The 24232-nt window shown below is 54.5% G+C and overlaps 3 protein-coding genes across 4 annotated transcripts; 1 reads left to right on the top strand and 2 right to left on the bottom strand.

Annotated features, from left to right (window-relative positions):
* The first annotated feature begins 237 nt into the window (after window positions 1-237).
* Window positions 238-1116, top strand: NPB (neuropeptide B). The gene is made up of 2 exons (XM_068913703.1): window positions 238-456; window positions 927-1116. The coding sequence occupies exons 1-2, from the start codon at window positions 238-240 to the stop codon at window positions 1053-1055; spliced, it is 348 nt and encodes a 115-aa protein (XP_068769804.1). The 3' UTR covers window positions 1056-1116.
* Window positions 1117-5137: 4021 nt separating this feature from the next.
* On the bottom strand, window positions 5138-16809 carry PCYT2 (phosphate cytidylyltransferase 2, ethanolamine). 2 transcript variants are annotated; one of them, XM_068913294.1, is made up of 13 exons: window positions 16691-16809; window positions 16213-16301; window positions 15259-15420; window positions 13088-13154; window positions 12505-12589; window positions 11346-11390; window positions 9764-9902; window positions 9045-9127; window positions 8750-8827; window positions 8103-8168; window positions 7762-7827; window positions 7169-7257; window positions 5138-6458 (listed from the first exon to the last, which is right to left on the bottom strand). In XM_068913294.1, exons 1-13 carry the CDS (start codon window positions 16774-16776, stop codon window positions 6368-6370), a joined length of 1146 nt encoding a protein of 381 aa, XP_068769395.1. In that variant the 5' UTR covers window positions 16777-16809; the 3' UTR covers window positions 5138-6367. The 2 variants fall into 2 exon arrangements, with proteins under 2 accessions (XP_068769395.1, XP_068769394.1); XM_068913293.1 differs by having other exon boundaries at window positions 16059-16301; window positions 16691-16803.
* Window positions 16810-17171: 362 nt separating this feature from the next.
* On the bottom strand, window positions 17172-21687 carry SIRT7 (sirtuin 7). The gene is made up of 10 exons (XM_068913291.1): window positions 21551-21687; window positions 21345-21482; window positions 20755-20859; window positions 19700-19770; window positions 19439-19511; window positions 18857-18955; window positions 18131-18367; window positions 17806-17886; window positions 17480-17586; window positions 17172-17385 (listed from the first exon to the last, which is right to left on the bottom strand). Exons 1-10 carry the CDS (start codon window positions 21644-21646, stop codon window positions 17172-17174), a joined length of 1221 nt encoding a protein of 406 aa, XP_068769392.1. The 5' UTR covers window positions 21647-21687.
* Window positions 21688-24232: the final 2545 nt, after the last annotated feature.

Raw genomic sequence — 24232 nt, 5'->3', positions numbered from 1 at the left:
GTGTCGGCGGGCGGGAGCCCTGCCTGGGGCAGGTGCCAGGACGCCCCAGCGAGCGGGGCCACTAATGAGCGGGGCCAGGTCGAGCAGCTCCTTCCCCGCGGGCAATGCCACCCCGGGGAGGCGGGCTGCTCGGCTGCGGCGGGGGAGGCGCAGAGGAGGTGGCATGTCACCCCCCCCCCAACCTGCCTATAAAGGCAGCAGCAGCAGCCCTGGAGCTGCTGCAGTCCTGCTGGCACCATGCACGCTGTCCGCTGGCTGGGGCTGGCCCTGGCCCTGGCCCTGGCCCTGCTGTGCCGCCCCGCTGCGCCTTGGTACAAGCAGGCGGCCGGACCCAGCTACTACTTGGTGGGCAGAGCCTCGGGGCTGCTCTCCGGCATCCGCCACTCGCCCTACATCCACCGCTCCGACCCCAACGGTGCTGCCGAGCACGGCCCCCGCGTGCAGCTGCACGCTGCGGTGAGTACCGGCGCCGCCGCGCGGAGCTCCGGGGCACGGTGGGCGCTGCGGCGGGGCGGCTCCCCGGGTCCTCTGTGGGGCTCTGCAGCACGGTAAGTACCGGGACCTCCGTCAGGGTCCTGGAGTGCCCCGTGGGGCTCCGCACCTTAGCGAGCATCCGGAACCGAGTCGTCTGCCTGTGGGGCACAGGGAGCTCCCATCCCCTGGCGAGGCTGCGGGCTGTGGCAGGTGCCAGGGTGCCCCAGCTCCCCTGGCAGGGCTCCAAGGTGTGGATACATACGGGGATGGGGAGCACCCCAGGGCTCCCAGGTGCCCCTGCCGCACTCTGAGCCCCATCGAGGACCAGGACTGGGGCCACCCGCCCGCGAGGCCCCGGGGCATGGAGGGCTCCCTAGCGCCCCCCCCCCCCGCCCCCACAGCGCCGCGCTCCCCAGAGACGCCAGTCCCACCGCTGACAGTCTCCCCTGCAGGTGCCGTGTGTGACAGATGTGTCCCCCAAGCTGCGGAGCTGCCAGGTGCTGCCCGGAGCCCCGGGTGCCCTCCAGTGCAAGGCGGACGTGACCGTATCCCTGGACCCCATGGAGTGCACGGATGTGTGAGCTGGCCCCAGCGCGACCTCACTGAGCCCGCAGTTCTGACAATAAATGCGCCTGGACTGGATCCATCTCCTGTGTCCTTGTGGTGGCATTGGGGGTAGCGGGGAGAGCTGCTGCTCTGTCACAGACGGTCTGTGGGGTGGGGGAGCACAACTGGGGTCTAGGATGCACCCGCCGCACCACGATCCAGGCGGAGCAGCACCAGCCTGCGGCTGTACCTCCTCTGGAGCGGCAGGAGCTTTAGCAGCCCCCCACCCCGTGCACAGGGGGATGGAACCAAGCCCAGGCCGCGAGGAGCCCTGGGACTGGCCGCAGGGCCTGGGGCACCGGAACAGCCCAAGGAGGTGTCCTGGTGAGACGGGTGCACCGGACTGGCGCGGCGCCTGCCCTGCCTGGGAACCAGCCCTGGGGCGCAGGGGACGCCTGAGCCTGGTGCGCTCCCATGCCCAGCACAGCTCATGCCAGCTGCTGCAGGCGCCAGCCAGCAGAGCAGCTACAGGGGACATATCTGCTGTAGCTGCTGAGCCCCTCGCTGCAGCAGGCGCCTGGTCACACAGGGAGGCCGGCTGCCCCCTGAGCCCAGCCCCAGAGCGGGGGCAGCACCCGACCTGGGCTGGGTGCTGTGCCCAGGGCCCCGAAGCCAGGGCTGCGAGGGCAGGGACACCCAGCTGGGACGGTGCCAGGGCTAACGGCAGCTGCAGGACGCGGCGTCGCAGTGGCCCAGCCGCCCCTGTGTCCCCCCCACCCCCCCGGCAGGAGCCAGGCTGGCGCAGGCATGTGGCAGCCAAGGGGCGGCAGGGAGGTGAGCTGGTCCCTGCCAGCCCCTGCGCAGGGGCCCCAGAGGGCTGGGGACCGGCATGAGCGGCTGGTGCCCTCCAGGCACCCACAGCAGCTTCGAGCCCCTCCATGGAAAATCATGTGCTGACTGTGACTGGCAAATTGATGTCCCTGCTCCCCACCCCCCCCAAAACCTGCACCCCGAGAGCTGCCATGCTCATCAGTGCCAGCGGCAGGGCACAGCCCAGGGTCCTGCGCAGGCAGGGCAGCAGCTGATACAACAGACATCGCTTGCGGTTGTCACTGACCAGCCTTTCCCCGGGCAGAGCCCACCCAGTCCCGTCCGTGCTCGCCACAGCGCACCTCCCGCCCCGGCAGCACCTGCGTGGTTGGGCAGCCCCCAGCCCCGGCGCCATGGCCATCCCCGCGCAGCGGCAGCCGAGCCAGGGTTCAATCCTCCACCGGCCCCGGGGGACCCTGCCCGGCACCACCCCACAGCGCAGCCCCTCGTGCCCACACTGCGCCCCACCGCCCCAGCTCCGGCACAGGGCCCCATGCACCCGGCCGTGCTCGTGGCAAGGAGCCGCCATCCCAACCCGCCCGCCCTGCGTGGCCCAGCCGGACGCTGCAGGAGGCCCAGGGGACACCAGGGACGGGGACAGGCGTCAGCGCAGATGCCCAGGCTGCGAGCGCCTGCCGGAGCCACCAGCACCTGCTGCTGAGCACAGCGCTGCGTCCCCGAGCTCGGGCACCTCCGCAGCGCTGGGCTGATCACCGCCGGGCCGCGGCGACGGGCGCAGCTTCCCCCTCCGCTCTCCTCGGGGGCCAAGCACTGCACAGGCCCCTTCCAGCCAGCAGCCACAACGTGCCGGTGCCACTTCCAGGCTGGGCAAGCGGCTCCTCCGCTGCCGCGTCCCTCGGGGCTGCGGGCGCACAGCCGGACACGGGGCTGCGTGCAGGGCGCGACGCTCTGCCAGGAGCCAGGTCCGGGCTCTGGCCGGGGCAGCAGGCGCCTGCATTGCCCTTTCCGTGGATCCCTGCAGGGCTGCAGCCAGGGCGAGTGCACAAGGCCACAGCTGCACCGGCACCTGGCTCATCCTGCAAGATTTAATTAAGGAGCCTGTTCCAACCCTTCCAGCAAATTAGAGCATCATCAGGTGTTGGCTGCGCTGTGCGGCACAGGGGAGGCTGCCGAGGCATCGGCTCAGCAACCAGACTCTGGAGCTTCTGCAGTTGCCGGGGGGGGAGGGGGGGGACATCAGTAAACAAAGTCACAAACTTGAAATTCATGAGCTTTTATCCTACTTTACTGTGTTAATCTTTGGCCCTTGGCGCTCACAGGATGTCAGTGAACACAAGCGTGGAAGGAGAAGGGCCCAGAGGCGCTTGGAGCGAGCAATAGCAAATGCAAAAGATTTCTGCTCAGAAAAGGCAGTAAGGCCACAAGGAACAACAGCTTCACCAGGCAAAATTTGCTCCATCTGATCAAGCGAAGCTGAAGTTTTCCAGGCAAACAAGTGATACCAGTGGGCAGGCACCTGAGCGCTGTGAGAGAAAAAATTAAATAGTTCTGTCATTTTTTAATAACAACTGTACCTGTTTGGGGCCCAGAGGCAGCTCCTTTACATAGAAATGCTCAGCCCAGGGTTGATTTGTCACTGTGGCCGAGTTGTTTGTTTTTAATTACGAACTCTGCTGCAGTCTCTACTTTTTGCCGCAGAAGTGGGACCCTGCGCAGCAGAGGGGTCATTCTTGCTCTCGGCCGCCCTCGGACTCGAGGCGGGACTGGGCAGTGCAGGGATTTGCTGTTCTTCTTAGGGGTGAGGACCAACTTTCCCAGCCCCAGGGCAAAACACTGCAGAAGCGGGAGAAGGAGCAGGGCTCCAGCAGGAGGGGCACCAACACGAGAGGGGACTTGCTGGGCCCCACTGGAAAGGAGGCATCCTGTCCCCAGACTGGGGAGCATCACCAGCGCGGCAGGGAGCACAGCAAGAGGCTTTTCATCGCAGCCACCACCCCGCAGCCAGCTGGTGAGGGCAAGACGGGTGTGTTTTTCCTGGGGTGGAAGCGTCTCCCCTCCCACCAAGCACAGCAGCAGGAGCAGGGTCACTCACTTGCTTCCCTGGCGTTGCCCTTTCCGCTCCTCCAGACAGAGGTGCTCGAGGAGAGGCTCTCCGCAAAGCACAGCACTGGGCTGGGGCAGAACCCTCTCGCTGCCCCTCTGAGCCACGCGCAGCCTGCTGGCACCCCAGGGAAGGGGGAGCCCGGAGCCCCACGCCTGCTGGGACAGAGCCTGTCCCAGCGACCCAACGTCCACACAGCGAGGACCTGCTGGCCTTTCCCTGGGCCCTCTTGTCCCGTCTGGGCCTCGGCAGCGGGGCTGCGAGGCACCTGAAGCCAGAGGCACAGCTCAGGGGAGCCTGGGACAAGCAGGCACGCTCGCACCCCTGGTCACTCACAGTCCGCACGGCCCAGAGATGGGTCTGCCAGTCCTGTCAGAGGTGCCCGAGGGGGCTCCAGGTACGTTTTGGGGGGCAGACAGGAGGCTTTTCAAGCTCTCCAGCCTCCTTCCTGCCCTATGCCCAGGCTGGGATTGTTCCCACACAGATGGGTGTCTTGGCTCTCTAGACAATACCTTGTCACAGATGACACATTCATTTCCACAATGCCAATATGCGACCACCAGATCTGGGATTAGCCATCACACAGAGGCGAACTCTCCGCACAACTCTGTGATAGAGCTGCACAGCTACTGCCACACCAGAGCCACCATCCAAAGCAGCAGAACAGACCTCCAGGGTTCACTTGCACATACCGCCCGGAGTCACACGAGACGAAGTTCACAGCAGAGGTATTCAAACCACCTCCCAACTCCCTACCCCACCATGGTTTATGTGACTGCCAAACTACAGCGACACAGACCTTCCTGTGCAAACTCTGCTGCAGCTTTAAAGTATAGGAAACACCCCCCCCCCCCCCCAGAACATCGCCTACCAGCCTACCAAAGGTCCCTTCGCACTGTCTAGGTCAATTCTTCAGTGAATTCAGGAAAAAAGTCTCCTCATAGGGAAAGAACAAATGGCTTCTGGCTCCACAGTGATCTCTAACCCACGTGCCAGAACACATTTAACATTCTCCCAGAGCTGAGGCTAGTCTGCCCAAGGGCAAATAGTTTGTTTTCATACCTCTAGTGAACTCTCACTGAATTCTAGCTAGAGCTCCTAGGGAAAAGCTACTTTTGGAGCCACTTTCACCCAAAGGCCTGGCAGCTTTCTGCTGCCTGGACTCAAGGCCCAAAGAGACCGACACACAACTCTTCAACATTTTATTAGTGATCAGCAACAGAAGTGTACAACAGAGAAGAAAGAAAAGAACCAGCTTGGAAGGACATACAGCACAGTGCAGGGAGTGGCCCGAGACACCCAGCACGGCACCCTGGAATGTAAGAGGCAGAAGAGGGCTCAGCCCAGCACCTAACTTCTCCCAGACCCATCCTCTTCAGGCCCCATCAGTTCCCACAGGAGATGAACATGCTGCATTTCAGCCTTAACAGAGATGGAATTTCAGCTCACAAGGTAACTCCCTTAGGTAACGCCTATCAGACACAAGGTGAACTCCAGCAGCAGCAGCCAGCAGAGCTCTGAGCATGGTCTACATGTAGAACTGGGTCCTGCATATCCTGCAACAGGAAGAGCCTTTGGCAGCCCCTCCCAACATTCCCACTCCTCATGCAGAGAAATTCCTCTACTAACCAGGGAAACCATTAGTACTGAGGGTCCCTTGCTACTAGCCACTCACCCCTCTCAGCAGACGCTGAGCTGCTGCCAATTAGTGGGGAAACAAATGATGCACTGGCACCAGTCACAGCTGGAAAAAGGCTTTATCCAGTTAAACCAGAAGTAGCTTTGGGTCTGGTATTTGCACAGACGCAGCAGCGGAGAAGAGTCAACATGGGGAATCTTACAGCACAGGACACAGTCAGCATCTCCAGCGGCAGTCACGCTGACAGCCTAACATCCCTAACCAACAGCTCACAGGCATAACTATGAGTGCCATGTCCTTTTCCCCCAGGAGCTTGTTCTCTCCAGTCTGTAAAGCAGCCCATACCACCAACCGAAGGGCTGTTCTGAAACGCAGACGCCAATCAGGACAGCAGAACCTGGAATGGGGCAGAAGGGGCCCAGAGAGCTGCTCCACTTCCCATCTACTAAAAGCCAGAAATGGCAGAAGGTAAAAGCACATCAACATGTTAAAACATTAGTTACAATTAAAATCATTTTCTTTTTTGTCAAATCTCCTCTTGGGAAAGGGAACAGGGACTGATTAACGGAAGAAAAACTAGGCAGCAGGATCCCAGCTCATTACGTCTGCATAATTAGTGCAGGAGGAGCTAGGAGAGACGAGGGTGGGACAACACATCCTGTGCATGCCAGCAGCAGCGTCCTTGTTTAGGGGTCCTCTCTGGAAAAGCTCTTTGCTCCTCCAGAGGAGGGTGAGGCTGCAGCATTCTGCAACCCATACATCAGTTCCCTGCTGGCCTAGTGCTTCTCTTCTTCCAGTTTCTTCATGGCCTCCAACACAGCCAGCTCTTTTGCTTCCTTCTTCTGGTTCCTAGCTTCAAACTCCAGCCTGCAAGAATTCGGGAACTGCATGAGATTCTCATCCATCTGTATCTCCAGGAGACTACAACCAGCCCAGAACAGGGGAGCAACTGCCTTTTCCTACGCTGCTTTGTTCCACAAGTATTTCAGAAACCTCATCATTAACCCCCACACGCCTCTTCTAGAGGTGGCATCCGTCACATTCTCACAACTGTTATGATCACTCCAGAACTCATAAATTTCTGCATTGTACAAACACTGCTTATTCCCCCCTCTGCAGAAGATGCTGCTATACCATGCTTAGTCCGTCCTGGGACTTAAGTGCTGCAATATCAAATTCAATTTTACAACTGGCCTGAGTCAAAAATCACTGAAGGTGAAGGTCTCAGGCCTAAAAGAGAAAAGTTCTGAGTGTAAAGGAATGCTGTATCCCCAAGAGTACAAAAAGGAAATTTTATCATTAATAGGGAGGAAAAATAATACAACACATGCTGTGAAGGACATTCTGGCATAGTACAGTGTAGCTACTCCTTTTCCTGTACAGTCCAGTAAATCCACATGTAAGCAGCCCGTCCAAAGTTTCAAAACAAAGCTGTGGAAGGAAGAGGACCTGTCCACTGATTCCCTCTCTTCTGTGCCTTTAGACAACTCTTTCTTCCTGTTTGATCGTGTCAATTCGTCTTCAGACAAGCTACACTGAACAGCGTGTGACAGGACTGGGAGATGAAAAAAGCCAACCTGTTTTTGATGATTCTTTGCACAATCAAGTCTGTGGTGAGATTGCTACCACTGTCCACCAGCTGGAAAATACCACGTCTCTTCGGTTCCTATGAACAAATACAGCAGGCTCAGCTGGGAAAAACACGCAGGACCTCTGGATTTACAGCTCAGTAAAAGAAAGCTGAGCAGAAGTCATGACAGGTCCTATGGGCACCCAGCCAGGCACGATGCAAAGTGATCTCCTAGGAAGCAGAACAAATCACTGCCGAAAGCAGAGCTTCACATATATGGGAACTGAGCAAGGCTGCCTAGGGCTGGCACAGAACAAAGATTAGAGGATTTCTCACTCTGCCATGAAGGCATTAGAAACAGGCAAAACAAAACAGTGACTAATAGAATGGAGCTGTTGTGAATGGTTTAGAGGCTCTGCTCCAACTATCTACCTCAGGGAAGGATGAAAAACAGAATCACCTGCCAAGGACTGCTTGGCTAGCATCCACTGCAGTACAGATTCTCAGCTTGGGAACATGACTAGAGCCGTGCTGTATCTATCACAAATGAGGACAAAGGCAGAAAGCAGGAAGCATGGGTGACAGCAGCTGACAGCTTACCTCATACGGATCAGAACCGTCCTTGTCTGGCACCACCTCAGTCATCCCATGGCACACAAGTGTTACCTAGAAAGGTGTACAAAATCACTGACATTATCATGTTCCCTCCAAAAGATGAAAGGAATCTTCCCCACCACTGCCCTCACCGCAGCGTAGCCTGGAGATCAGCAAAGCCAACCCTCACGCATCAGGCTCAGCGATGCTTCCCGAGTTCCTGTAATCACGACGAGCAGGACAATCTCTTTTCTATACCCTTGTGTTTTCCTGCGCCACTTCAGTTCCCTCAGCACATCGATTACCAACATCTTCGAGAACATCTATCTATACATGAAGACTCTCACCCTGAAGTGATCCAGCAGATCAGCAGTGACGGCATAGGGGGCTCCAATCACCACTTCTGAGACATACTAGAAGAGAAACCAGGTAAAGTGTCCAGATTCAAAAAAACAATCCAGCTTGTCTCCTAAACAGCCTTGAGCAGCTCATCTGGTTATGAATTTAGGAACTCAAATAAGGGAACTGAAAAGTGAGTTTACCATCCAGCACTTGTCACACAGCACCTTTTTCTTCCACTAAAAAATACACTTTCTGGTAACGTGTACACAGCAAATTCAAAGATTAATTGCTCAGGACAAGCATTTCTGGGGCTCCTTACATTTTCTTTTTGCCAGGAATTTTCTCCCCTTTCTGCAAGAACATAGCCGTCTTTAATGCAGTGCAGAGCAGCACTCTACAAAGAATCCTGCCTTTTTGTTGCCAGTGGAAGAGAGATGAAAGAGTTCCATACCTCAGGTTAGCCAGGATGCCAGATGAGCCCAGTGACTCCTCACAGGAGCACACCGGGACCTATGGTAGCCAAAGTCTTGATTTTGCCTTCTCAGTGTATATTAAAGACATCATATCAAGACTGTTGGCTACTGAGTGGACAACACCAACTCCCAAGCAATTTATAGAAGAGTGCAAGAGTGATAGGGCTGTTAATACTTACCCTACAGGCTAAGACACTGAGCGTTCTCTCGTGGATGTTCATGATGGGATAGTTCTTCCCTTTGTATCGGTTTACTTCCTGTGGCAAAGCACCAGCCACCATTAGAAGAGACACAAAGCAACCCCTTCCACCTCACTTCCTCCCGACACTGAAATCCTGTATTGGCCAACATATCCCTTTCCTTGGCTTCCAGAGCCCAGTCTGCTTATTTCTGAAAGAAGAGATGCCAGACTACTCTGTCAGTGCGGTAATGTGGCCATGGGGGCCAAAGCTTTGGGCAATGTCATATACAGACCTGGTCAAAGTGCAGCCCAGCAATGATGTAGGGCCTTTCTGCCAGCTGGTGAACCTTCTCCAGGAAATCCACATGCCCAATATCTGCCGATCTGTTTAAGGAACTGAAGCTAACAGGGAGAATGAAGGAGAAGAAGCAGGAAACAAATGCACTGGGAAACCACAGTGGAAGATAGGAAACCCAAGGATTTTATTTTTATATTACTTGCTGCCTATGTGCTAGGAGCAGTTCCTTCCTTCTTCCTCTGGTTCCACAGGTTCTGGGCAAAAGCCAGACATCTTTTTAGCTTCAGCTTCTACAGTTTCAATGCTGCCTTTGTCCAAAATTTCTACCCATTTCAGGTGCTCTGGCACAGTGCCTCAAAGACAGTCCCAAGGAGGAAGTGTCTACTCTGAATGCCCTGCACTTTCTGAATAGCAGTCACTTCATCTGTGGCAGCCAGTCCTCAAGAGGGACTAGAGCACGATCTTAGAGTATCCAACCATTTTCTTTCCTGAAGTCCTCCAACAGCCACAAGTCCTCTCTACAGAGGACCTGTAGCTCTTTTCTCAGCATCCTGTGACTGGCTAAGAAACTGCCAGTAAGAACTCCTGCCTCCTCCCTCACATACATACACACCTACAGGAAAAAAAAAGGAGAGACAAATATCCTAATCTGATGCCTAAACATGTGAGAATATCAGACAAGCAGACCAGCACTACTCGCTTGACAAAGGATACGGAACAGGTCGAAGGCTCCAGCCACGTAGATGATAGTGTCTCCTGGCTGTGGTTCCTTCCCAGATGCAAACTGGATGATCTTCTGAGATGTCTGCAGGAACTGAGAGACTCCAGTCCAGGGACTGCGACCTTTTGGCCCCTAGGAAAACAAACAACATCTCCCTTTCAGGCTTCAGGAGGGAATTTGGACAACATACATATACCCCCCAGAATACAGCTACAGGCAGGGCTATACCTTAATTCGCTAGAAAGAATCACAACTCTTAGCAGCTTGTATGTCCTACTTTCCTGGCACTAAATATTTTAGCAATCTCACACACACCCCTTTTCACTCTGTCAGACACAGTCTAATCATCCCCTAAGCAGGCAGGTAAGGAGTAAGGAGATGCTGAGAAGAAAGTTTAGAAAGGAGGGGGGCTACTGGACAGTCTAGGGTTTCCAGGAGAGGCAGGGCTTACTAACTGAACCAGTAGACAATGCACAACCTGCCCACATCCTCCTAGGAATACGCTCTTCTCGAGTTGTAAGGCTGCCTGCCCATTCACCTGCACAGATGGTATGCTAAGCTGATTACCGGGAGATCATCCAGAGCTCAAGAAAGAGCCAGATCCCAGCTCCAGCACAGGTGCCGCAGCAGATGGAGTTTTAGCTCCGCCATGTGGCAGTTTTGGAAACAGCCACTGAATCACCTGCTCCGGCATCTTCAGTTCTCCCCCGATGCTAGCAGCTCCAAAAGACTCAAGGGACTAAAGACAATTCAGCTAATACCAGGGCATGCCACACAAAGAGCAGTGTATAGGAGGGGGACTCAGCTGACAGGAGCCTTGCAGAGTATTTGGTACCTAGATATGTCTCCCCACATCCAAGAACCAGAAAACAGCCACGTTAGTGCAACAGACCCCTTAAAGCCTGCTGAGAATAATCCAACGTGTAGGAGACCAAAAAGGATGATTCAGCCTGGTCCGCAAAACCAGGAAAACCCAAGTGAACAAAGAAATTGCTCAGGGTCTTGATAATCAGGGACAATCCCACACCCAGGAAAGAGAGAATCAGATAGCTCTTTAGAGGCAGCCCAAGACACGAGCTGAACACAACTGCAGAGAACCCCAGTAGGGGCGCTCAGCTATTTGAAGACCAGGCATGTGAATTCTGTTCAGAACTGCACACTAGCCACATGCCTGCTGCATAAATGCTGCCCAGGCTTGATGCACAGCACTAAAAGGAGCATCCACAGAGGCTATCCCTGGGTGGGAAGTGTAGGGAGCTGGATCCCAAGGGAAGTGGCAAAAAAAAAAAAAAATTATAAGCAAGCCAAAGAAACTGCAAAGGCTCAATGGGTACAGCAGATCTACGATGTCACTAAAACAGAGTTCACTCCACCAGTGTGCTGGCCCTGTGCGGCCCTACCTGCCTATTTCACTGACTGCAGTAGCTACTTTACAGGGGTGGCAGAGATTTACTGAGCTTACTACTAAATGTGAAAAGGACAAGCCTGCAATGCAGGCCCGAAAGCACATCTGGAATCCTTCTCAGGCCAGGAGAGGAACAATCAGACATTCAAGCCCAGAACTCACAAAATTACCTTCCCAAAGTTGTCAGTGTGTTTCCGATAGTCTAGGTCTTCATCCTGCAGGGAGAGTAAAGAATGAAAATGTTTAAGCACTCGCATAGCTCAACCAGCCAACATGTTTGGGTGCGGCAGAAGTGCTGGGAAGTCCATGCTCAGGCTGGACACCATTGTTACCTGGCACTAAATGCTGATAAGCTAGTTGATATCTAAACCACAGTCATGTCCCAGCATTAGTCACATGGAACATGCCCCTATTTGATCCCAGTCTGGCACCGCACAGTGACAGCGGTTCTTGCCCAACCTGCAGGGCTGATAGCGTTGCCCAACCTGCAGGGCTGATAGCGTTGCACACCTATGTCCTTCCTCAACTATGCAGGCCTGTAAGAGGGCAATGTCCTTCCCTCCTCCAAGGACACGCCACTGGAGATGGGCTCAGATCTCTCTGCAGACAGCTTGTGGTATTTTTCAACTCTTGGTGTGAAATTATGTAATACAGCTAAACCAATCTAACAGCTCAGCACACTAAAAGAAGGATCTCCCTCACCCCCTAAATTCTCTTGTTCCTCCCTCATCTTGTCCCTGCTATTATCTAGGTGTTTCCATCCCATGCCTTCACACAGCAGATCACTGGATTGTATACCAAGTCGATTCAACTCATTAATCCAGCAGAAAATGACTTTCTTTTTTCTTTGGTTAGGTTGGTTTTCTACTGTGCAGTAAGCTGAGCAGACTCAAGAAGGGTCTGATGAGACTCAGAGCCAGCAGTAGGCAAAAAAATGCAGCTCAGGGGTAAGAACAGGACTTTGCTATTCCGATAGAAGTGAAGGACTAGATCAATGTGGCTGCACTATGTAACTTCACTCTCAGAGAAGCCACGGGCTAGCCTGCATTTCCCATAACATTCCTGAAGCCTGCACCAATTATCAGAGATCAAAGCTTTTATTTCCCCACTCTCTTCCAAAGCAGCATGGGATCTACACTGTAATCTCGGTCAGGCTTAAGCAAATATAAGCAGGGGATTCTGCTGCCACTGCCCACAATCAGCTTGCCAGTTCTCCATGCACCTAGGAGCCAGACCCAGGAGCTCCACTGCCATTTGCGACAGCAAAAGGGAAGAGCTGAATTATGTCCTAGGCTTCAAACTCCCACAGCCCACAGCCTTCTGACTCACTATGTTGCTGTGGTGAGCCTTAGTCATGAGCAGCATGCGGCCAACCAGGTCAGTAGTGGACACACCCTGGGTGCGTTTGCATTCCCTGCAGGGAGACAAGCAAAGGATAAAGCAGAAGTTGTAGGAGCATATGCCTTTTTCTTACTGCCATTACCACAGGAACATCCGAGAAACTTGATAAATCCAAACTAGGGAATGGCCTGAGAAAAAAAATCTTCCCGCTATCAGCTCTCCATATAGAATATAATACTGGTTTGCTGAGCCGCTGCATCTTTTTCACCCCACAGAAACTGGCCATATGAGGAAAACTTGCCTTGCACAGCCTTCCCGACAGAGATAACTCCCAGTGAGGCTTCAAGACCAGAACTGCCAATCACCAGGGACAGGAAGGCCCTGCCAGTCAGCTGCTAGCCTGCAACACTTCCTAGAAGCCAAAACTGTGAGCGCAGCTAAAGCTCTGATACATTACAGCAAATGAAAGTGTGACCTGAATACAGCTGTTTCATCTGAGTTCTCTTCAGGGCAGAAACTCCCCAAAACTCTGCTCGAAATAGGATAAGAAATTAAAGTGGCCATGGGTTACCTGTATCGTCCCGCTGTCTTCACTTCTTCATAGGTATCCTTGCCATCTATCGTTAGTGTGATGTCATCTACAGAGAGAGAAAAACCTCAGAATCACATCCTCACACCTTCCTGCACAAAGGCCATCTTGGAATTATGGCGATAGCTGAGTGTGTCCAGCACGCAAGCCAGACAAGAACTCCTGTAATCTGAATCCCAGACAACATCTTGCATCCCATGGAAGCGTCAGGGGTTTGCAATACTTCCCTAACTGTGGAGAAAAGCATATTCCTGGATGCTAAAGGCCGTTAGCCTTTCTAGTCCACTGTCTTTATATAGTCCAAAAAAATCTGATTCGGTTGCCTCTGCAGTGAGTCCAACAGCAGACATGACTGAATTACTGTCTGAATGACAACAAACAGCTACCATTAACCTCAGCGTTGAAAAGCAGCTTAACCTCATTTTCTCTAGCACTGCTTTCAGCCATTAGCTCATGTTACAACTTTCCCAGTTAGTTAAACAGTCCTTCAATACCCAGTGCTTTCCTTCAGTGATGGCACTTCTATAATGATCTCAGTAGACCTTTTTACGTTTCTAATAAGCTAAGCAGAGCGGGCTTTGTTTCACCATAAGATTATGCTAGTACTACAAAGTTAATTCTGGTTCTTGCTTGGGCATGGTTCCTAACTCATCCTACAAAAATACCTCTCACCTGACTTTAACAATAGTTTCAAATATTCACAAGTGGAAACCAAGTAGGCTTTCATTTGGCAAAATACCCAGTTTACAGTGTAGGCACTGGTAACTCACTAGTACTCACTCTTACATAACTGCTGTGGCATGCTCAGAAAAGCTGGTAAGTTTTTCTAAAATTACACACCTTTACCTCAGGGTACAGAGTGAAGGGAGGTGGGGAGAACATTTTGCAAGTACTGCTCTATATGCCAAGAAAGAGGCAGAAACACTGGATCTGCTATCTGTCATCTTCCCAGTTAAGCTCAGCGATTTCAAAATTTATCTTTTGCACAAACATGGCCTGACAAAACCGCAGCATCCAGGAGCATGACCCATGTAAAAGTACTGAATGTTTTGGCAGAGGGGATAAATGCAGGAAAACTGGAGCAAAGGCCACTAGGGCTTCTCTGTTGTCATAACCTCTCTCCCAGACAAGTAAGGGGTCAGGTACCCAAAACACAGTTTCAGTGCAGGCAATAACCATCATGTCTAATCTCAAACAAGCACTGGCAATGAGGCTCCAAGTATTAATTCCATATAAAAGCAAAAAGCATAATAGCAAGTTATAGGTATTACATCCAAGGATAAAATTCCAAAACATGGAAAAAAAAAACACAAAAAAAATTAACAAGGAATTTGACAATCATCCTGCCAGGTCAAAAAGCACTTCTATGTTATGGAAGAGTAATGACTTAATGTGTATTAATATAGAATATTTAATGAAATGCTTGAATTATTGCTAGCAGGGAGCTGGGATCAAAGGAGAAGTGAGACGAACGTAAAGACCACTCCTAATTAAATTAACAGAGTACCTTCAAAGGGGTAGCGAGAAGGGGCTGAAGCTGAATGAACCCAAGTAGCAGCCCAAGGAAGGGGCCACAGTATGAAAACAAGAACGTTTCCTCAAAACACTGTTTCTCTTCAGTGACTGTAAACTGAAAGATGTTCCTGTAAGAACTAGGTCTCAGACCGCTCAGTTAGCTAAGCACTTATCCAACTTACCAGCCGGATAAAGAGAAAGAAGCCCTTCAGATCTGATCTCCTCTCAGGATAAGTAGATATAAGCATGATTGTATTTCTGCACTCTTGCCTTTATAACACTGTTTTTCACTGTTAAATAACTATTTACAAATCCTTGCTTGTGCTAATGGCAATCTCAGAATAAATGTCAGGCAACGCATCTCATCTTTGCAAGCAAAACGGATGCTTGAAACCAGGGGAGCTGAGCTGACCACTCTTACAGGACCTATCACACAAACATATTTATCCAGAATACCGAACAGCAGTAGCTGTACTGACCAGTGCAGGTGTTGGCAGCACAGAAGTCTGTGAAAATGAGGTATTTTCTGATCGCCAGTGCTAGCCAGAAAGTTCCTTGGTGTGCAGTAAGAAAAGCAAGCACACACAAGCCCCAGAGGGGCTGTGGTAATACAAATATCACCTTGGAATACCACTCACCACCATGCACACAGAAGTCACAGTTATATTTGTCCAAGGTTTCCAGTGTGCTGACGTAGGGAGCTCCTGGAACAATCTCATCCACCCACTTGATGGCTTGCACCATTTTGTACCTCTCTTCCTGCGTAAAGACAGGGGGGCCCTTGTGCTTGGCAATCTCCTCTGGGTGAGAAACAAAAAACCCCAGTTAGAAATACGCACTACAGCTACGAGCACTTTCACCTACAGGAGCCTTACTCAGTTCATAGGCAGGTGAGCTTCACTGCGGGCCCAAGCGCAGCTTAAAATTGCTTAGGAGTAGAGAAGGAAGCCCAAACTAGATCAGAACAGGTTTTAATACATTTACACATTTCATAAATGTGTAACAAAGGCCCTGGAATTAACTTTGAAGACAAAAGGAGATGGTGACTCCTTGTAACTAGATGTGCCTAAGTGAGGAGATCACCTGGGCTTCCTGGAAGGCACCAAAGGGGAAGTTCCCTTTTTATCAGTATCTTCATGCTAGACTTTGTTTACATTGGCAAATATGCACCGATAATAAAAATCAATTTGAAATCCATCTTCGCATGCAAGAATAAATTCCTAGTACGCATACTTTCACATGGGCTTGAAAGACGTTTTCTCCATGCAGAAACTTGATTCGCGATATCAGTTCTGCAGCTTGCGCCAGGATAACAGGATGGACTTTTAACTGATTCAATTCTTTTTATACTACAGAGCACCCCTGCAAAGAACCTTGCAAGCTCTCAGCTCTGTCCGCTACCGAGGAAAGAGTGAAAAGGATAACTCCACTCCCTTACCCAGGGAAGATACACTTTTCTTTTGGAAGCTGCTGCTCCTTGAGATGTAGGAAGAAATCTGCTCTGTATCGGGATCTTCGCTCCCTCAGGCTAACGTTGCTGGGTGGGTGACTCTAGAGGTAGCATGAGGTGAAAAGCTGAGAAAACCTCTTACCATCCGTGTGGACTCCAACAATCAGATAATCTCCCATGGCCCGAGCCTGGCGCAGCTGATTTGAGTGGCCATAGTGCACCATGTCATAGCTGGAAAGGCAAAGGCCGGAGTGAGCTGGGAGCGGGCGGCCGCCGCCCCGGGGGGCACCTGCCGCGCCGGGGCCTGGCGGCGGCCCCCCGCCCGCCCGCCCGCCCGCCCGCCGCCGAGCCGAGCGGCGGCCCGCTCGTGGCTCCACCCGCGGGGGCACCGGGCCGCGCTGCGCCGCTCCAGCAAACGGAGCCCGAGGCGCCCCGCCGCGTCACAGCGCGCCGGCCAAGGGCACCGGCGGCACCGGCTCCGGGGTGACGCGGAGGAGGGGCAGGGCGGCCGGGGCGGCGGCGCTCCCCGGCCCCGCGGCGCTGACAGACGAGCCGGAGGCAGCACCTCAGCGAACGCCGTTTATTTCCGTCCTCCTTCCGCCCGCCCCCGCCCCACTCACCATCCGTCGCACCAGACGCGCACGGGCCGCTGCGCCGCGCCGCCCGCCGCCGCGCCGCCGCCGCCCGCCGCCCCGTTCCGCAGCATGGCCGCGCCGCTGTCAGCGGCGGCACCGCCGCGCCCCGCCCCCCGCCGCCATCTCGGGCGCGTCACCGCGGCGGCGCCGCCCCGGGCCCCGCCCGCCCCCGCCGCCATCTCGGGCGCGTCACCGCGGCGGCGCCGCCCCGGGCCCCGCCCGCCCCCCGCCGCCATCTCGGGCGCGTCACCGCGGCGGCGCCGCCCCGGGCCCCGCCCGCCCCCCGCCGCCATCTCGGGCGCGTCACCGCGGCGGCGCCGCCCCGGGCCCCGCCCGCCCCCCGCCGCCATCTCGGGCGCGTCACCGCGGCGGCGCCGCCCCGGGCCCTGCCCGCCCCCCGCCGCCATCTCGGGCGCGTCACCGCGGCGGCGCCGCCCCGGGCCCCGCCCGCCCGCGGCCGCCACCGTCAGTTGCTCTTCCTGCGCCGGGCGCCCTTGGCGCAGCCGCGGCCCAGCCAGCCCCCGGGCCGGGCGGGCGGCGGCGGCGGTGGCGGCTCCTCCCGCGGCGCCGCGGCCGCCGGCGGATCCGCGCCGCGCGGGGGCGCCACCGGCTTCCGCGAGTGGGTGCCTTCCTCGCCGGGGCGCAGCGGCTCGGCCAGCGCGAAGATGGGGTCCCGCGCCCTGCGGAGACGGGGTGTCAGGGGGCGCCGCACGGCAGCACGGCCACCCCGGCAGGGCCACCCCACGCGGTGGCACGGCCACCACCCTCGCTCACCGGTCGTAACGCGGGATCTCCAGCCCCAGCTCCTCCATCAGCAGCCTCATGACGTCGTCGCACCTGCCGTGCAGCTTCAGGGCGGCCAGGTCGTCCTTCGGGGTCCACTGGGGGAGCGACACGAAACCCGCCGCTGCGGGGATCCCCCAGCGCGGCCCAGCCCGCCCTGGCCATCCCCCAGGCCCAGGCCGCACCTGCCTGGCCCCTGGCCTGCCCTCCCGGCCCCGCGCTCTCCAGGGCCGGCAGCCTCACCACGTCGCCCGCCTAGCGCACACCAGCGTCGCTTTTGCCCAGACCTTCACACCTAGTTCGAAAAAGGCTCTCACCTGGAGGTTCACAATATATAATTTTGGACGACGAGTTGGTGGCTTGCTCATGCACCAAAGACGTGGATATTTTTTCAAAACCTGCCACAAAATAGAGATCATCAGTATAGCCAAAGGCAGATGTAATTATGAACCGTTATCAGCGAGAGGAAAAGGAATGTATTACCAGGAGGGGAAAGAGGGAGGAAGAGAGACTATCACAGATGGTGGGCGAATCCTGACACCAGAGTTTATAGTTGTCTGTTTGGGAGGAGACTGCTCAGCACCGAGGTGTCTCACCAAGAGGGAATGCTGCTAACAATCTTCACCGAGTCTCTAAAGTTACCTTTAAGCTGGAACCCAGACAAAGAATCACATCTGCTTTGCTTGCAGCTTCTGTTGCTGCTTCCCAGTTCAGGGGCTGTCTCAACGTCCCCTTCTCCCCAAAGTGGACGATTGTGTCTCTCAACTGTGCCCCACACTTGTGGCACATCCTGCCAGTATGATGCCTGTGCAGGGCTGTGCGTTCTGTCACATCAAATACTCGCACATACTCTCTGTTGGGTGTACAGGAAGTGCAGACCTAGTACAAGCAAAAAAAAAAAAACAACAAAAATTACTTCCTTGCATCTAGCCATTTGAAGGCCAGGAGCCAACTGCTCCTCTCAGAGGAAAAGCACTTTTTAAGGACAATACATTGAAAGCAGTAGAAGGCATCATCACGGATGAGATGCTAACTGGGAAAAGTTTTTAAAAAGTTCAGCTAGCAAATGGAATTACAGGACGCAGGTTGGCTATGCTAAAGGAGGGATTTCAGAGAAGGTCTGAAGAAAAACTGTTAGAAGCAGAAGGCTCTAGCAAATACAGAGGAAAAGCTATTGAATTGTACAGAACACCGTTTTGGAGCTTGCTAACTAATTCACCCGGAAAAAGATGATCGGAAGAACAAAGGAACTAAACAGAGACTAGCCACGTTAATAATTCTTCTTGAGCTAGGGAGAGAGATAAATAGTTCACATTATCTTCTTGCAAGGCCACTAAACAATAAGTTTATCCTGTTCTGGCTACTCACCTCTATGTACATGTTTCCATGGAGCTCAGATATTGCCGTTCGGGGTAATCCGCTCCGCAAGTGCAGCCCATCACAGTTTTGAGACACCACATGCTGCACCTTGAAGAGAATAACACACCGAGCTAACACCAGCAGAAGACTCTGAAAGTACTACCCAGACGAGGGTGACAGGTACCTCTCAATATATACGACTTAGCATGGTATATTGGAGCAGAAATAACAGAAGAACAGCATAGAGGAGAGAGTTTTATGAAAGCTAAGTGAAAAGACTCCTACTGCTGAATATAGTTCTACTAGGTCTGGCTGATTTTGTGGCTGTGAGCCCAAACTAGCCTCACTAGGAGGCGAATGCAAAGTATTGTAGTAAAGGCTCCAGTGGAAAAACTGCCAGAGCTACAGCCTGGAGCTAGTCTAATAGGACTCTCCTCTATAGGAGCAGAGATGCTTTTTCCTCTATGGGTGTGTAGCCACCTGAGTAAGGACAATAATCAGGCAATCTCACGGAAAGCTTTTTTCTGTGTTGGGTTTCATTTCATTCAGACCAGGGCAGCAGAGCACAAATGGGATACAGAAAAATCTTACCAGGTTGTGCTTGTGTAGGCAGGCAATGCTCATATGGGTGAGTGTGGGCTCTGCCTCACTCAGATCCGTAGCCCTGACAAGAAGGGAAAAACGAAACAAAACAAAACAAAAAAACCCACAAAAACACAGAGTAGGAACTGTCATTAATCTTTCAGGTTCAGCTTTCTGCTTGACAGCTCAGAATTTGTCTCCTGAGAGGGTGCGGAACTGTCATTCCAGGAAAGAGGAAGGGAAAGAAGTTTGGTAAAGTCACCTCCATACCTGACGCTCCTGCCCTTCTGCAGTAATGTCCATATGCCATTAGGGCCTCTGTAGTCTGGGATTGAAGCTGCCTGTGTTATCAGGAGAGATGAAACGAGGCCTGACGCGAAGGTTCATATCTTTTTTTTCCAACTTCAGTCTTACAAACACATCAACCTTGTCTCACCCAGGACAACCAGGTACCTCAATCGCTAGTGCTTTCTCGTAAACTCCAAGCTTTCCAGAGCAGTGGTTCCCTCATCACAGGATAACCATCTTTTCATATGTTTTATCTCTTTTCCTACCCTACAGCCCTAGGATTGTCACCTCCAGTATTTATTTCCTCCAAGTTTATCATTATGAAATTCCTCCAGAATTCTCTCTCTTTTCCTCAGTACTTTCCATTTCCCTTTATAAAACTCAGTTCCTGGACCTCTCCTTATTTTCACTTGACTCGGTGACTTCTAGTAGCTTGTACTCAATGTTCTTTAGCAAACATGTTTATGACATTAGCACTCGTACACCCTGCCTAGAATCATGCTCCAAATCAGCACAGACTAAGGAAATAAAAGATAATGTTCCCATCTTAGAGTTCAGAGAAAGATGGCATACGACACATTAGAAGAGGCAGCACCAGAATTCCAGTCTCACATCAGGCACCACAGAAAACAGCCATTTTTTAACCATCATTTATAGTTTTTAATAAACACTAGCTATTCCTATTTCTCCATTAACATAGCATTAATTAACGGACTTAGTTTAGGCTTTGCACCAAAAGCAGTTGAAGAAAGATTTGAATGAAGTAAGACTAGCAATCCTCTTGTTTAAGAGGTGTGTTCTTCCCATTATCATACAGCTTATACAGCCTTAAAATCTTCTGCCCAAAAGGTTCAATCCCAAGATGCACACCAGCAAACGTCTTGGCCATGGGTTGCAGCTCAACAGTTTGACTATAGCATCCCAGGCTCATAGCATATATCATAGCCATTCAGAAACCAGGAAAAATTCCATACAACATTGCAACACTCCTGAAGGAGCTCCCAAAGCTCCAGCCACTCACCCCTAAAGAATCCTACCGTACTGATCCCTGCTCCTGTGTAGATAACAAGGTGCTTGGCGCTCCGGACAGCGGCAGCCAGCTCAGTAGCCTTTCTCTTTAACTCCTCTGGTTCGTCACATACCTAGAAAATACAACTGAGCAAGTTCACACGTTTCCGAGATGCTGCGTATCACCGAACCTGAAAAAAATGAGGGAATTTTTCCTTTAGGCTAGGCCAACATTGAAAGCTACGCATAAGTATTGGCTGAAGCAGTTTCTAAATAAAAGATGGGTGTTGTCTGTGTTATCTATGGAAGGTTTTCCGGGTAGCAACACATGCAGATCCGTCCTCCGAAAAGACACGGCCACACAGCACTCGCTCAGACGCGAACGCGGTCGGACAGCAGACAAGCTGGGCAGCCAGCTACGAGAAGAGACCGAGGGCGGAGGGAGGGAGCCGGGGCCCCGCTGGCGACGAGGTAAGGATGCGGCAGCGCGGCACGTCACCTCCGCGCCGGGGCCCGCGCGGCCGCCAGCCGCCGCGGAGCGCCCGGCTCGCCTCCCGGGCCGCGAACGGCCGGCGGGGCGGCAGCCCGGGGGGCCGGGGCCGCCGGCCGCGCCGCCCACCTCCTCCTGCCGCCGGCGCAGGCGCTCCCGCCGCTTGCGGCGCCGCTCCAGCTCGCGGACGACGTCGTCGCTCTCGCTCAGCACCTGGCACTCCTCGGGGCTCCGCTCCGCCGGCGGCTTCCGCCAGATGCGGCACACCTGCGCGGCACAGGGCGGTCACGGCGGCGCCGGCGGGCCGGCGCGGGCCGGGCCGGGGCGCGCCGCACCTGCCTCCGCCGGTCCCGCTGCTCCTCCTGCTGCAGCAGCTCGGCGCGCGCCGCCGCCTTCCGCTCCGAGCGGCTCAGGCTGCCGCCGGCCGCCATCGCCCCGGAAGCGCCCCGCTTCCGCTACCGGCCGCCGGCGCTTCCGCCCCGCGGCCAGAGCGGCCCGGCGCCACTTCCGGCGCCGCCGCCTCTTCCGGGGCGCGCGGCAGCGCCCCCGCGCGGCCCCCCCCCCGCCCGCCCCCCCCCAAGGAAGCGCAAGGCCGCGTCTCTTTAAAAGGTGTTTATTGGTCATATACAAAATAAAGAAAGCTCATATCGACAAACATACACTATGTACAGAAATAAATAACGCCCGGCGGGCCGCCCCGGGAGCGGCAATAACTTAGCAATAAATACGGGGGGCCGGGGCGGCCGGCCGAGCGCCCCGCCCGCCGCCCCCGGAGCCAGGCCGGCCGCGCCCCCCCCGAGCGACAACTGTACACGGTTCACCACAACACACACAGGCCCCGGCCGGGCGGACGCGCCGCGCTTGGCTGCGCGGCCGGGCCGGGGCAGAGCCCCCGCCGCCGCCTCAGGGAAAGGAGCGAGGAAACACAACACCCTTCACAGCGGGAAACCAAACGAACGAGCACCTTAGGAACAAGAACTGTCACACTCCGAAGGCTACACACGGGGGAGCGGCGGGCCGGGGCAGGGTCCCGAGCGCGCGGCAGAAGCACGCCACTCGGACTCCAACACTGCACTGAGAACAAAACCAAGAACTACACACTAGCACGGGGAGCAGAGCTCGCGGCGGGACGGGGTCCCCAAGCGGGAGACGGCCCGGCGGGCGCCCAGCGGGGCTCGCTCGCCCTCCAGCACCGCTTTGCGCCGCGTCTCCTCCAGGACGCGACGTCCTCGCTGAACGCGCTTGGAGCGGGTTGGAAGCGCGAACCAGGGAGCGCAGCAGAGCTGGTGCCTGCTGGGGTCAGCGCTGCCTTCCGTCCTGCCGACCCACGGCCTCGTCCGGCTCCCGAGCGGCGCAGCCTCTTGGGGCAACAGCGCAGCCGTCATCCCGCGGGCAGGAAAGCCCCGGGCCTCACCGCGGGCGCCGGACTCGCCCGCCAGAGCCCGTGCTGCTGCGGGGCCTCCTCACACCCAGATCTCCAGCACCTCGGCTCAGCCCTCACACGCTCCAGCACCTCGGCGGCAGCCCACCTGCACGCCCCACCGAGGTCAGACCGCCACGCAGTTGGAACGGCGCTCTCGACGGTTACCGACTTCAGGCCGGCTCCCAGAGGAACAGCGTTGGGATCGACACCCAGGGCCAACCGGAGGATGCTGCCTTCTGGAGCTTCCCGTCCCTTCCAGGCGTCGCGTGAGCAGCTGGAAGACAAAGACCCGCAGGTCCCAGGTGTCAGAGCCCAGAGCGCGGTGCCAAGTGCTGCTCGGTGCCTGGCCCATCTGGAGAACAGCTGGAGACAGCTGAGGTGTCGAACACCTCGGCTCAGAGAGGAAAGAGCCCACAAGCTGGAAGGGGGAAGCCTGGAGGAGACGTTCTGATCCTCTCCTCGTTCAGGAAATCCACTGGGAAAAGCAACCCAAACAGCTTCTCCCAAAACTCGCAATCAGTGCGGATCTCCCCTTACAGCAGGAAATCCCCACTGATCACCTATTCCTCTCCTGCCACATTGCGGCTTTCCTCAGGTTTACCTGCTTCTCAGCCATTGGCGAACGCCTTTGCCCAAAGAAGGGCAGTATAAGTTCAGCTATGTGACAACCACATCACCAAAAAACATCCAGTATGGCAAACCATGCCTCCCCCATAAGACTGCAGTTTCACTTGTGCCATCCTTATCTGTCCCCAGTGCTCAGGAGACCTTCAGCAGACAAGAAATCATCACGTGGACTTCAGCCCCATGTCCTGCTTCTCTAAAACAACTCAGTGATGAGCTCAACCCTTTGGGGAGGTGGAGGAGGAGAGGGGTTCAAAGTGTTTGTGGAAACGGAGCCTGACCACAAATAGCTTCTCAGCTGTGTCACACAGCTGTAGTCTAAGCACTCTTCCAACACACACAGCCAGAAGCTGCACCAGGAAAGAAAGCAACCATGCCACAGCTTAATTTGCAGTAATATGCAGACACTCAGCACAAGAGACTCCAGTTTCAGGACTAGTGCACGTCCAGAGCTGCCCAAAGAGGCAGGCAGACTTGCCTCTTGCCACAGGAGCAACACAAGTTCTGACCACAGGATCCAAAACTGAATCCAGAGTTAAATCCCATCAGTCTCCTCCTAAACTTAGAAAATTCTTCCTTGCGTCAATTCTCTTCCAGCTTTGTTGGAGGAGTGAGAGAGCAGTTCTGCTGGCAATATTTTTCCCCATTCAGGTAACTGAGCTACCCAATGTTGGCTGGTTACAAGAGGCTTAAGCTGTTTGTGCAAAAGGAATAGCTGCAACATCCAGGCAGGGAAACCGAGCTCCTGCAACATGCCTGTGCAGAAAAAAAAAACAAACACGTTTTCTGGACAGGCATGACTACTCAGTTGCACCAGCCATTCATTTTCGTCTTCAAGAAAAACAGCAACTTTGCCTGCGTGCCAGAAACCCTCTGGAGACTTAGGAGAGTTCCCAAGTCAATCTCTTGATTGAACCCAGGGAAAACAACGGAAGCATGAACATGACACCACATGGCAAAGGCAGCCACT

This window comes from Struthio camelus, chromosome 19 (genome assembly GCF_040807025.1).
Source record: "Struthio camelus isolate bStrCam1 chromosome 19, bStrCam1.hap1, whole genome shotgun sequence".
In the NCBI taxonomy this organism is placed as follows: Eukaryota; Metazoa; Chordata; class Aves; order Struthioniformes; family Struthionidae; genus Struthio; species Struthio camelus.
Note: the sequence above shows the minus strand (reverse complement) of the source record. Positions and strands in the feature narration are given on the sequence as shown.